The 14,878-nt window shown below is 38.0% G+C and overlaps 1 protein-coding gene across 2 annotated transcripts in view; it reads right to left on the minus strand.

Moving 5' to 3' along the window:
• The window catches only part of oxct1a (3-oxoacid CoA transferase 1a), a 69,504-nt gene that overhangs the window by 36,082 nt on the left and 18,544 nt on the right, over positions 1–14,878 (minus strand). For both annotated transcript variants that reach the window (XM_057831946.1, XM_057831947.1), the window contains exons 8-12: positions 8,472–8,579; positions 6,740–6,854; positions 6,207–6,301; positions 5,323–5,371; positions 5,062–5,134 (exon numbers count right to left, since the gene is read on the minus strand). In XM_057831946.1, coding sequence (XP_057687929.1) covers positions 5,062–5,134; positions 5,323–5,371; positions 6,207–6,301; positions 6,740–6,854; positions 8,472–8,579 — 440 coding nt within the window. The remainder of the gene's footprint in view (positions 1–5,061; positions 5,135–5,322; positions 5,372–6,206; positions 6,302–6,739; positions 6,855–8,471; positions 8,580–14,878) is intronic.

A 14,878-nucleotide genomic window follows, 5' to 3' on the forward strand; every position in this document is an offset into this window, starting at 1 on the left:
TTCACGCACACACTCATACCTACGGACAATTTAGAGTGTTCAATCAGCCTACCATGCATGTTTTTGGGATGTGGGAGGAAACCGGAGTTCCCGGAGGAAACCCACGCAGGCACGGGGAGAACATGCAAACTCCACACAGGAAGGCCGAAGCCCGGGATTGAACCCTTGATCTCAGAACTGTGAGGCAGACGTGCTAACCACTCAGCCACCGTGCCGCCGGCCTGCATAATACTATAATTAATTTTGACAAATGTTCAGATATTGTTCATGTCTATCATTGGGGGGTTGGATGGGGGGCTGGAGGGGGGGGGGGGGCACCACAAAGCATTTATGCCTAGGGCACCAAAATAGCTAGCGCTGGCCCTGTTCCTGGGTATCCTACCATAGAGTCCCTTTTCATTCAGACGCAGACGGATAACACTGGTTGACACTGTTGTACCCTCGGACTGCAGGACAGCTTGAACTTGTTTGGATGTTAGTCGAGGTTCTTTAACCATCATCCGAACAATCTTTCATTTAAATCTCTCGCAATTTTTCTTTTTCGTCCACATCTAGGGAGGTTCGCCACAGTAGACTTGTAGCCTTGAGATAGCCCATGCTTCCTCACAATTTTGCTTCTCAGGTCCTCAGACAGTTCTTTGGTCTTCTTTCTTTTCTCTATGCTCAATGTGGTACACACAAGGACACAGGACAGAGGTTGTGTCAACTTTAATTCATTTTAACTGGCTGCAAGTGTGATTTAGTTATTGCCACCACCTGTTATGTGCCACAGGTAAGTAACAGGTACTGTTAATTACACAAATTAGAGAAGCATCACATGATTTTTCAAAGGGTGCCAATACTTTTGTCTGGCCCATTTTTGGAGTTTTGTGTAAAATTATAACAGGTTTTTTTTCCCCATTCTCTTTTGTGTTTTTTCCATTGCAAGCAAAATTATTATTGAATTACGCGAGAGAAACAATGTGGCCCTAAAAATGAGCTGTTACATTGACCACACAGTAAATTTGTCATATTATCACATATCCAAACACGTCAAGAACCTTCCTTGTTCTAATGGCTTTAATGTTTTTCATAAATGAACTCACCGGCTGCCATTGACGGTAATAGACGTCAAATCCATTCTATGAAAAATTGATTGGACTTCTATCACCGTCAACAGCACTGAAACATATTCAATGTCTATTGCTGTCAATGGCAATGATTAAGTTCATTTCCGATAATTGGTACAGTATCAACATGCATGAGTGTATCTGCTAATTTTAGGTGTCGTACCCAGAGGTTGCGCTAGACTTTTTCGTTGTCTGTCATTTTGACTGACAGTGTCATAAAAATCCGGTCACAATCTATTTTTATCTGTCACTTACATTTTTAAAATGATAATAATGACATATTCAATAGTATTTAGTTTTCATTCATTTTTAATTAATATTCTGTCCGAACAAACTTAACAAGAGGCAAACAGACAGCGGAGTGCACCAATCAGCGACGGGCAGACGTGCCGGTTAGCAAAGCGACGAGGGCAGAACGAGGGACTTGCGCTGAAGTAAACATACGAGGAGAACGGAGTTTATTCAACATGGCTAGCGCGAGACAGACTGTTGTCAATGTCTCGTGTCGATGTGTTTTAGCTCATTTAAAACTGAATTTACCGCGGATTGGAACATATTCTCGACTCTCCCGCCATCCGTGTTGTTGTAGAGACGACTTTCGGCGCGCAAGAGTGACATTGCTCGTGAAGAACACGTCACGCAAATAAACAAATCTGATTTGTCGATTGATTTTGTACCTACTCGAGAGGCTGTGTCCCAGACTTTTCTCTCAGTAGCCACGTTTACATGCTGACTTTTATTTATACCGATTCAAATCATTCCGAATGGAAATTTCACATCAGCTGTTTACATGTCACTTCATCTACTCCGATCCAGCGTTTACATGTGACTGCCTTTATTCCGAAAGGACGTTTGACAACTGCCGTCTGACATGTGCAGATTAATCAAAACAAAGCGTCACGTTGCAAAACATGGAGATCGATCGTCAGATCAGCTGCTGTTTTAACTTTTCGAGTGGAAACAAAACTTCAGAATGATACGCCGCTCATTTAAAAAGTTGTGTGGGTGCGCTGTGCGTGTGCTTGGAAGCCATGTTGCAAGTGACGTTACTTACGTCACCGAGTGACGTCACCACGTCTGTACGGAGCATGCGCAGAAAGAACGCAACTAGACACCATTCCGCTTCCCTGTTTACATGATATAATTTTACTTCTAATCGGTTTGGGAAAAGGAATATTCCACCCCTGTGAATCGGAATGAAATTCCATTCGGTTTGGGCCTGTTCATTCCGAATGAGGTGTTTATATGGAACACATTTATTCGGTTTGAACAAATATTCCGATTGTAATTGGAATATTTGGCTCCATGTAAACGTGGCAAGTGTTTGAAAAATACAGGGAGAACAGTCTGGCCGTGCCAGGCAAACACTCAGTTGCCTTGACATTTTTCCGAGTAAGACCAACGACGTCATGCATCAAGAGAGAAAATAGCTAATTAATATGCTCACTCGCCACCCTGTGGTCTGGGGTGTGAATTGCAACCTGTCAAAATGACGGATGGACTTCAGTTTTTTCCGTCACCATTTTAAAAAAAACGGTCAACGACGGAAAATATTCGGTTAACGCGACCCCTGGTCGTACCATACCACTATAACCATTAAAAGTTTAAAAGTGATTTTTATTTTATTTTATTTTTTTGAAGGGGGAAAGCATTGCATTTCCAAGGGACCCACTCAAACTAGAAGTGGGAATCACTATATTATAAACCTAACAACATAACTTGACAATAATAATTATTTTGCATACCAACAAAGGACCCATTGAGTTTCTAAAAGGCTCATAATATGTGCCAAGAGTCTGAGGTTTATTGTATGGTCATTGCCTGTGTGACTTTACAGTGCTGTTTACGAGCAGTATTGGATCTACACAAGTTTTGTGTACCCGTACACAGAAATGCACACTCACAACTAATGTGAGTGCAGGTGGGCGATATCAGACAGTTGACAAATCAAAAGCAACACAAGTGTTTGGGAGTATTGGCAAGGCTGTTTTGTACTTACATTTGATAAAGAAGGCTCTTTGTAAATATGTTGGGTTAATAGTAATTGTGGTTAAAACCTACATTGGTTTTTATCAATTAAACCCTTGTTCAAAAGCATATACCGTAAATTTCGGACTATAAGCCGCTACTTTTTTCCTTCATTTTGAATCCTGCAGCTTATGGTCCAGTGCGGCTAATTTGTTGATTTATTTAGTTTGATAGGTAACATTTTATTTGAGAACCGCCTCATAAAACTGGCATAAGACCGACAGATCGAAGACATGACACTATTATGGGCATTACTGAATGCTTATGACAGATGTCATTAAGTGTTGTTTAGGAAATTGTGTAACTAACTCTATTTACAGTGCCTTGCAAAAGTATTCGGCCTCCTTGAATCTTGCAACCTTTCGCCACATTTCAGGCTTCAAACATAAAGATATGAAATTTAATTTTTTTGTCAAGAATCAACAAGTGGGACACAATCGTGAAGTGGAACAACATTTATTGGATAATTTAAACTTTTTTAACAAATAAAAAACTGAAAAGTGGAATACTTTTGCAAGGCACTGTATATCCAGCTTGGATATTTTATATCCATTCAAAAGTGAGATAATTTGTCGGATAACACTAAATGACATCTGTTATAAGCATTCATCTTTGCTCAGGACAGTGTCATGCCATAATTATGACTGTCTAATGGCAGTCTTATGGCGCCACTGTCATATAAAGTTTTACCAAATACCATAACTTGCAATTAATGAAACAGCTGGAACAGTAACTGAAGAAAATATTGGCACAGAACATGAATTTTGATTGTTATTTACTGTCTGTTGCGCTGCAATGCATGCTAGGAGGCCTGTTGGACAACAACAGTGTTAACAGCAGGTGGCAGCAGAGGTTGACTGTTTCCCTCAAGCAAGCAGTGATGGCCAAATGAAGCTTCTTGAAGCAATGAAGCTATGCAGCCATTGGTTCAAAGCTTCATGGTGGTTCATTTAGCATATGACAGTCGTATGATGTCGCTGTCATATAAAGTGTAAATAAAATAAAATATATCCCAAAACAAAATAATAATATCCCATAATATAGTGAGGACAGCTGCGGCCTATAGTCCAGTGAGGCTTATCTATGAACAAATGCTGTTTTCGTGCCAAATTTGGTGGGTGGCGGCTTATAGTCAGGTGCGCCTTATAGTGCGAAAATTACGGGTACTTTTTTTCCCCAACTTTTTTTTTCTTTCTATTTACCTGTCCTGTTCAGTTGCTCAGACATGGAGAATATGAATGAGTGTCCTTATGGTCTGAACAGTTTTAATGTATCACATGGGAGTTTGGTACGTATACTCCCATTGTGGTTGTTCATTATGCTTTATTTATTGTCAAAAGCAGCGAAAAGGGGGGACATAAAGAAATATGGGAATAAGACATACAGTACTTTGAGGAAAATATTGATATGGAATATAGTTTACCGTAATTTTCGGACTATAAATAGCTACTTTTTCCATCATTTTGAATCCTGTGGCTTATAGTCCAGTGCGGCTGATTTGTTGATTTATTTGGGTTAATAGGTAACACTTTATTTGACAGCTGCGTCATAAGACTGTCATAAGACAAATGATATGACACTGCCATGAGCATTAATGAATGCTTATGAAAGATGTCATTTAGTGTAATCCGGCAAATCATCTCCAGTTAAATCTTTTACTTCCATTCAAAAGTGGAATAATTTGTCTTATGACACCGCTGTCAAATAAAGTGTTATGGTTAATATCTTTTGTTTTAAATATGCCATAATACAGTGAATATAGCTGCGGCTTATAGTCCTGTGCGGCTTCTCATGCGAAATTTGGTGGGTGGCGGCTTTTAGTCATGTGAGCCATATAGTCCGAAAATTACCATATTCGCAGATCTAAACTGTAAATTTTCTGTATTGCCTGCACATTTGATTTTCAGATCTTTTTGAGTCTTACCCTCGAATCATGGCAAATGACTCATCACTGGAGAAATAGGCAGCTCCAGGAAGCACTGTAACAGTCTCCTTTCCTACAGAACATTGAAACATCTTACATTGAGCTGAGTATTTGCCTAAACGAATGTACTACATGTTAAAGATTAATGAGCAACACCAATCTGTGAAATTGATATTCATGCTGTTTAGTGTGTGTCCTTGCTTCATTTTTTCTTTTTGCTTTCACTACAAATTAACATGGGCTCATATTGATTGGCCTCACCTGCATTAATCAGGTCTGCATCTACTTCACAGTCAGTTGGATATGGACCCTGCAATGATAAAACCAAGATAAACTAGGATTAGATTTAGGTTCACACAGCGACTCAATAAGCTTGGACACAATCACATTGCACTGCCTCGACAAGACTTTGATTTGTGAGGGGGAGACAGTTGTGCTTCACTAGTTCTAAACTGGCACTCATAATCAAAGACATTTTTACAAATTGGTTATTGCCATGGACGCCCACACTCTCCTGTCAACAAGTGATTGTCGAGTCATTCCATCACAGCTGCAACATCCTTTTCATTGGACTAAGACAGCAAATAATGATTTCATAAACAAAAAGAAAATAAGTCTAGCTACCACAATGAACTCACTTTAAATAAGGGCTCCAACTATAATTGGCCCCATGTAGCCATTTTTATAGGCTGAAGGCCTGTTCAGTCACCATTCAGGTTGTTATTACAGATTGAAGGCCTGTCAAGTTACCACTCAGGTTGTGTTTGTTGTTCTCGTGGACACTAACTTTGAAGTCCCACTCTTTCAGCATTTGTGAACCGATCATCTCGAAACTTGGTAGCAATTTGATGTGGACCAATATCTATCGATCCTTGGCACCATTTTTTTTTGTTTTTTATTTTGGTAACAGGGTTGAATAATTAATTGCAGAATTACAGTTAGAGGCTACCCAGTAGAGGGCAGCGTTCAGTAGATTAGGAATTTGACAGTAGAGGCAGGCGCATGCAGCACAGGACTTATTGGTGCCCATGTTGTCTGTCGGTCATGGGCCAGTAGAGGGCAGCTTCAGCTTGTAGTAGCAAGTGCTTTCCTCTACAGAGGAGCAGAAGGGGAAAAAATGAAATACTAAGAATAAAAAAACTTACCAGTCCTAAAATTCCATTTTCGCTTTGCAGATGTACAGTTATGTCTGGTTTAATGAAATTGCTAGCTAACATAGGGATGCCAATACCAAGATTAGCTGGAGAAACTTTGTTAAGGATCAGATTAAACATGCAAAGAAAAAATGTAAAGATTTGGTGTTTACACTCTGTGCATGATGGGAGGGGATGTACAGTAACTAAAAAAAATAAATAAATTAGACTATAGATATATATATACTACAATATATACAATATATGCGTTGACTTTGTCTCTTATTTGCAGCTGTTATTGGCAGACCAAAATTGTTTCCTGGAAAATGGTAGTAAAATATTTGGGTCTAATAACAGATTAATCAATCAGCTGACTAGTTTTCAAATAATACAATTAACTGACATGTTGACAATTTATTATGAAAGTGGGAAAGGGCTAGGAACATGTGTAGAGCTTCCCTGGGCATTTATTTGATTAAGGTGGAGTAACGCCAACAATTCTGGGATTTAAAATAAGTTAACAGCTCTATCAGAAAAAAGGATACCATACATTCCATCTTCAAACTCCAAAGCTGCACGACGAATGATCCTTTCTCGGACAATATCAGAATCCTTCTTTGGTTTTGGCTTTTCCTCTTGGATTTTCCTTACTGTGCGTTTCTGGAGACAGTCAAACACTGATTAACTAAAATGTCTGGATGTGAAATTATAGCATTTGGCTATGGCTGCAATTACTGTACAAAAACACAATGGAAAACATCATTTACATAATGCGAAATACTGAGCAAAAAATGCATAAGTACACATGTTCTGCATGCATAAGAATGGGTTATGTGTGCACAAAAAACGTTTTTTTTCGTCATTTGTATTTTGTGCAAACCAATGTTTTCCATTCTCACTTCACCCATCATCGTTCGCTTACAATTTCGCATTCCCTTGCATGTGCAAAATATAACTGAAATGCAATAAGCGCTTAAAGGAACCATATGTAAGAATTGCAATTCAAGTATTTATAAATGACAATAATATTTCAATAGACTTTGAAAAATGTTTTTTGACAAATACTTATAACACGGTTCTCAATAGTTAAGTCTATATTTTCCCATTTTAAAAGTCAATTGTCACCCTGTAAAAGCTGTTTTTGTTTCGATTCTGCGTTTTCAACGGATGTCCCGCCTCCACCAATCAGCCAATTATGAAATAAATCCTGTGTCTGCGTTCAGGTTGCCAGAGCTCAGTAATCTGTAGGTTACCTAAACTAAGGCTGCTCCAACTATTACAAACAGTCTGTTAACTATGTAATCTAGTTCTAGTGAAAGAAAATGGTTAGGAATCTCAAATGAATCATGGGACAGTCAGAAATAAGACAAGGATTAGTGGCATGCTCGTACTACATGCATCGAATGGGGTCGATTGACTGGGGGTAAAGCGAGTGTATCTTTAAGTGTTTACATCTGTTGGTCTTTAATTGAAATGAAAATGGATGCAGGAATAAAACGCTTTTTAGGATGCTGTTGATGCATTACAAAATGAGATATTTCTTTGCCATGTGTTTATATGTTAAGAAAAGTAGCTCTTCCTCACTCCTGTCATGGCAATAGTTCACGGATATCGCCTCTTTTATCTTTGTTAACCTGCCTCGCTAGAAATGATTAATTATTCATGCAACAATTTAACCCCAGTGCAATTTGAAACTATGTTTAAAGACTGTAGTATGTACTCATTTATTTTTTTGTATGTATAAGACATACGTTGTAGTCGACACATGCTGTATGTTTACATGATCATTGCTAACATTAGTCTGTAGTTTGTTAAGCTTCGGTCTTTTCTGATTTAAATGCCTAGCAATCATATGGTTGCTTTAAAAATGCTTACCAATTATGCACACCCCTGGTAATAATCATGTAGCACATACAGCATATTCACTTAAACTTCTGATGTATTAATATGTACCAGTAACCCTAATCCCCATGTCTGTTCTTTCTAACTGTCCCCTTAAACCTTTTTCAGCATAGCTGTAATTTCAACAAATATCCCAATTTAAACAACTACAGAAGTATTTCAAACTATTGGCCTTCAGATCTGTTTTTCTGTGTGACTTTGGAGAAGACAGTTCACCAAAAAAAGAATAATTATCTTTTTAATTCTTATACTATGAAGGCAATATGAATCAAAATGTCATGTTATAAATACAGTATACTTTGCATGTAATTCTCCTTTTAACATCCTTTTGTTGTATTCTGGTAAACCAGATTTGCATCAAACTTTGCTTTATACCTCAATCCTTTTTTCGTAGCTGCCTCCCTGGACAACTCTGTGGACATAGATGCTGGGGATGTGGATGTCCTCTGCGGCAAAAGTACCAACATCCACCACTTCTTCTACCTACAAAGAAGGAAGTAGATTAGATATTTTGGAACACTTTCAACATTTGTTAAAGAACTGAGTACTGACACCTGATAATTATCAGTCCGATAATAGGAATTTCGACGTCATCCCAATAAATCCAATAACATTATTAATAGGACCAATAATATGTACTGTGCTGGCTTTACACAGCAGTATGGGAAATCAGTTGACCATTTACGGGGCATTGCTGCCACCTGCTGGTCAAATTATTCGCTGCATCTATTTTTTTGTTACAGTTTGGCTCACAAGCTCATTCACTTACACAGTGCGGTGTCTAGCCATAGCACTGACAATCATGAATGTGTTCTGTTACGTTTCCGCCTTGAAAATATACAGTACTGTGCAAAAGTTTTAGGCAGGACATCTGCCTAAAACTTTTGCACAGTACTGTATATTTTTATTATATTATGTATATACAGGATATACTGTATGTATATATTTTGCCCAGGTGGAAGCTTCCATGATCCTAATAAATTTAATAATTAAAAAAATATATATACAGTACTGTGCAAAAGTTTTAGGCAGGTGTCCTGCCTAAAACCTTTGCATAGTACTGTATGTCTGTAAGTATTTTATGTTTACTATAACATATGGATGTGCAATATATGTTTACTTCTGTGGTGAAGGGTCATATGTACAGAACTTCATAAGTTGTTGTGTTATAGAAGCCAGCCAATACTTAAGGCTAGTAGCTCAAGCAAGTGTGCTATGCTATACATATAATAGTTCTGTATACTGTATAAGTGCATTGTGCAGTTTGTTGTTTCATTGAATATGTTTATTTTCTGTTGTACTTTCATAATATTGAGACGAGTGTCTTCCCATAAAAGCAAGAAAAGACCAAGGCTTGTGGTTTATGGAAGTGCATTAATTGTTAGCTGGCTGTTTTCGACAGTACATGTACTTTAATATTTTGGGCATAGTGTCGGTGGATTGGGATGTGTGCGTTTGTAAATCAAGTACTCCCTTTCTGTGACGGCACGCTCAAGTGTGCCGCTCGGCTGGCGAGAAACACATCTTAATAAGCCACTTAAAAGATGCCAATCGCTTCGATAGTGTTTTAAAAGTGTACGAGGACACACGAGCTGTGAATGAAGCTGCACTGGTTGTTTCATGGACCAAGACCACAACAGTCTCCTCTCCTGTAGTACCAAATATTTTTATCTGATGACAAAGCACAATACCTGTTGGGTTTAAGTTTTAGTTCAGTGCTCATTGTTCAGGAAACACATCTTCAATTATATTAACTAATTGATTGTGATTGACTCAAATAATATTTGAAAAAATATTGGCATTTTATTTGAAGTCAAGACTGTTCTTGTCTTTTTTTTGTTCATTGTAATAATGTTCATGTCATTATGAAAAATCTGGTGAGGTCAAAGGCAATTCTATGTTAAATCCAAAACATTTTTTTTAAAACCTCCAGTTGTTCAAAAACTCAGGTGAATATACATTTAAAAAATTATATATTATCGGTTATCGATATCGGTATCGGCTTTGAGGAGCAGGAAGTTATCGAGATCTGTTTCAAAAAATGGATATCGTGCACCCCTAGAACTGAGTGATATGGTCTTTTAAAAATGTCGCAGCGGTATTGGAGCCTCTCCCAGCAAACTACGGGCAGGAGGCAGGTTATGTGCAGGGCACATTAAGACAAACAACCTTTCACAGTTACAATAACACCTATGGAGTATTTGGAGTGTCAAATCAGCCTACCATGTATGTTTTTTGGGGATGTGAGAGGAGACCGGAGTTCTAAGAAATCAGATTTTTGATTTTCTAATCGATAACACACATCAAGCGACTACACTAATCACAGCAAGTTTTGCATTTGTTCATACAGCGCAATACACTCAAATTATTTCATTAAATACACAGTGATAGGAAGTATTGTGTTCCATCCTTTATACATATTTGGGGTGTGTGTATTTGACAGTGTTTTCCACATCGTGCCCAGAAAAAAAAATGAATGAATGAATACCTGAACCAACTGCATCACCTTCATTGTTTGGATACAGAGACCACAAGTGACGAAAGTGGGTTCAGGTTGACTTCAAGGAATGGATGTACATCGCATATACATACAGGTCTTTTCAATCCAACTAACATGATCCAAAAAAAAAGGGCACCAATTTGAGGTGAAATGGGTCAACACGATCCACGTCCAGGTACGAATGCACCTGCCCCTTCAATAAACAATGTTAAAATGATTTCATAAGTGAACCTGTTTGGGTAGAGGGCATCTTGGTGTTGACATTTAATATGCTCCAGCATCAAAAAAGCTGTATTGACTTTCACAGCAGGCAATGTTGAACACTTGCAGAATTGCCGCATGTAGTTCTTTGTACTTTTTTAAAAAGAGCAGAGTTGTCAACAAACAGTTCTGAGTCCAGTGGAAACGAGATGTGTTTCCCCTTTTCTTAAGACTGTTTAGTGATCACACTTCTAGCAGGGGAAAGCAATCAACAGAGCAAATGGGGACTTAGGGATGACAACATTATTTGTCCCCTTGCCTGTGTAACACGATGTAACCTACTTATTCCATTTACATGAGGGCCAAGCAGCCGTTCAGAGCAAATTGAATTTAATCTCGTCTTATCTCCACTTCCTCCCTCAGCACTTTGCGCTGAGAGGAGTCTGTGGCTAAGAGTGGATCTTGGCGTTGTCATGGATACGCAGACTTTGGGTTGGCGGTGACACAGCCAGTGCTCAGGACCATCAAGTCTTTTTTCCTTTCTCTTTTGATCGGGAAATGGTAAATCTCTGCTGTGAAAACCGGGCCATGCAAGATGTGATTGGTGCCGTAGCGGTAGACAACCAATAGCACAGTCCCACACATCCTCCCACATCTTTCCAATGAGGTTGGGCAGTCTTTTGTGAGACCAATCATTTGCATAGACGTCTTTATCAAGCGAGATTGAGCTCATCACTTAAATTGACTTTAAAATAGGCTAAAAGGGAAAAGAAATGTGACAATGTGGTCAACAATCTGAATTATGTATGACTTCAGCTCTTAGGTAGTCAATTTGGTTATTTTTCTTCATTTTATACAAAGTCCACTTTTTCCGTACCCCGTTTTCATCGATCACCCATGGCCGAGTTGCGACCCAATACGAATAGCATCCAATTAAAAAACAAACACAGAGTACAAAACTATGTGTGTGTGGTGTGTCCCAACCCTGAAAGATGTGCTCGGATGTGGTTCAGACAGCAGCCTCAAAACATGTGAAATGGTAATAAAAGAAAATCAAATGATAAACCCACAGATGCCCAGCATACACACACAAAAAGAAAATAACACGGAGGCAAATGAGCAGGTGTGTGGCGGGAGACCAAAAAAAAAAAAAAAAAAGCACACAGCACATTGATATTCCTGTATGCGTACGTCGATTTTCACATCAATGAGAAGAGAACAAGGAGAGCCAGCAGGAACACTATGGGAATCAAATTGTTCTCTAGTGATGCTTTTGTGGAGAGTTTCAGTGTTTTCTTTTTTTTTTGTCCATTAATATTGTTGGGTTACCTGCATATGAAGTATGGGAAAACAATCATGGATAATACTGTATGTAATCACACTATGCCTTATGACACAACAGCCATTTTCTACGTGCCTTTCCAGGACATGTAATGGCTGTGGATATTTGCCTTCTTCAGGCAATTGACTTCATAACTCTCATTGCAATAGCACTAAACAAAAGTTCCAGCTTCATCAGCCCGCCCAATGCAGATTTATCACTAAATATGACTTTCATCCAGTCATCCAAAAGCCAAGTCAGCTTTTCCCTAGCCCATTGTAACCTTCCTTTCTGTTTAGGTGTTATTGATGGTTTTCGCTTGATTTTTCTTTATGTAAATGCTGTTATATCCTTTAGACACTTTCTCACAGTTTGATCACATACTATGACTCCCCTTTCTTCCCATTCCGTTGCTACTTTGTAAAGTTGTGCTTCTTGCTTGAAGTTTTCTGTCTTGATACTTTTTATGTTTACTTGCTATGAACAACCTTGCATTGTAGTTTGTACTTGGTCCAGATTTTTGGACACAGTCGACTGTGAACATCCAGCTTTTTCGACATTGTGTGATAATTTAGCTTTTAGAAAAAAATGGAAAATACTTGTATTTGTATGTTTCAATTGAGTTCTCTCATGAGACATTGTTCAGGTCAATCTACTACATGGTACAAGAGCTCTCCAATGTGTGATCACTTCAGCTTATTAATTCATATGTGTTAGTTTTGGGAAATATTTTTTTTACAGGGTGATTCCATCATTTTTTCCCCTTAGAATTGATTATTTGATTTTCCACTCTGCTTGGACTGAAACAGTGACTGTTAGTGTTTGCCATAATCTTTCTTTTCTAGATTTCTTTTACTGTCCCCTAAAGCGAGAACATACAAGGGTCATCAATAAATAAGGTTAATTTATCAGTATAAGGACTTTTAATAGATAGAAGCCTACTTTTTTCATTTTTCTGTTTTACTTTTCTCACATGAATTTAATTTCTTCTGCAGATTAAAAAAAAAAAAAAAAACTTTAGCTAGTTTTGGCAATTAACATCATCATCATCAAGATACTTGACTGGTAAGCTTTGTCATTCTCTGCGCCCCGCCTGCCCGTAGGGGTCTGTGTGACTCAGCTTCATTCATTAAATATCGGTGGGAGTGAAACTCTCACACATGCTTTTGAGCACAATGCCGGATTTACATTCAAAAAGTACGAAATCTGGATCGCATACTAACAAGAAGGATTGTCTCAGGAGTGATTTGTTCGAGGATTCGAGGTAATTATTATATTTTTCGCACCATGCATGCATTTTGAAACATTGTGAAAAAAATCAATTGGAGAAGTTAGCTGCTCCATACCTCGCAATGTTTACGTAAAATAACTGCCAACTGCCCAGTTTTTGCTTTTGACCAAGAATCGAGAATTAAGTCCACACCTGGACCTATTAACACTAATGAGTCACATGACATTTTGGAGGGAAAATGACAAGCAGTACTCCATTTGGACATTTAGGGATGTAGTTTCTAAGGGGTGTACTCACTTTTGTTGCCAGGGGTTTAGATATTAATGGCTATATTTTGAGTTATTTTGAGGGGAAAATAAGTTAACTCTGTTATACAAGCTGCACACAGACTACTTTTCATTGTGTCAAAGTGTCATTTTGTCAGTGTTGTCCCATGAAAAGATATACTTAAATATCTGCGGAAATGCAAGGGGTGTACTGACTTTTGTGATACACTGTACGTAAAGTAAACAAATTGACCGTTTTTTAGCTTTTAACCAAGAGTCGATACTGTTTTACATCCATATCTATAAATAATTCATGGATTTAAGCATTTATTCACATGAATTTCAACATAAAAAGCTCTTTGTTGTGGACTTGTGGTAAGGCGGCGCCACAATGAACTCAAAAACGAGCCGCACATGTGTAATATTTACATAAAATAAATGCTACCATGCTAACTAATCCTGCAATGTAAAGGGATGCGCCACAATTTCATTGTTTGTTGTTGATTATGTTTTCATTGATTCTGATGTTAAATTGAGGGATTTATTAGCTGTTGAAAACTTGCAGTAAATAAAAAAAAAAAAAAATGCTATTTGTAATAGAAGTCCTCATACCGAAAAATTCCTCTTATTTATTGAATGACCCTTGTAGCAATTTATAGTTTGGGATCATGTCAATGATCTGTTTTTCCCTTCTATAATGCCGATTCCATCAATTTTGGCAGGAGTTGTATATCAAAAGAATGATTCGTTTCTACCATTACTAGCACAATCCATTGGTAACGTTGCATTGATTTAATATTATCCCCGACCAAGCAAAAGTGAAACCTAAAACTGCAAAGAAATGCACAAATGGGGGTAAAAATATTAATAAATTCTGTTTGGCTACTATTGACAAATGAATTGCTAATTCGAGGATGTGCATTTAAAACTAATGCTTTCCAACACAAGGATGAAGAGGTAAACCTTCAGTGTCAGGTCAGAAGTTGTGCAGCAACTTCACGCAAAAATGAAGAGAACATCACATAGACAAACATGGTCCCTCTTGACATTCACATCATGATGCTGACACCAGGTGCCTGCAGCCCCGTTTTGCCTGAGATCATGACATGCACGCTGCATTAAAAAAAAGCTCCCGTGCCTACTTTTTGGCCAGTCAAGTCAAAATGATTGTACTGCTTGAATTTTGTGGGTCATTTGCGCTCAGTTTAATGTATATTAATGGCAGTTTCTCTTTCATTATTAGTTATATTGTATTATAATTAT

Source organism: Corythoichthys intestinalis, chromosome 3 (assembly GCF_030265065.1).
Source record: "Corythoichthys intestinalis isolate RoL2023-P3 chromosome 3, ASM3026506v1, whole genome shotgun sequence".
Classification (NCBI taxonomy): Eukaryota; Metazoa; Chordata; class Actinopteri; order Syngnathiformes; family Syngnathidae; genus Corythoichthys; species Corythoichthys intestinalis.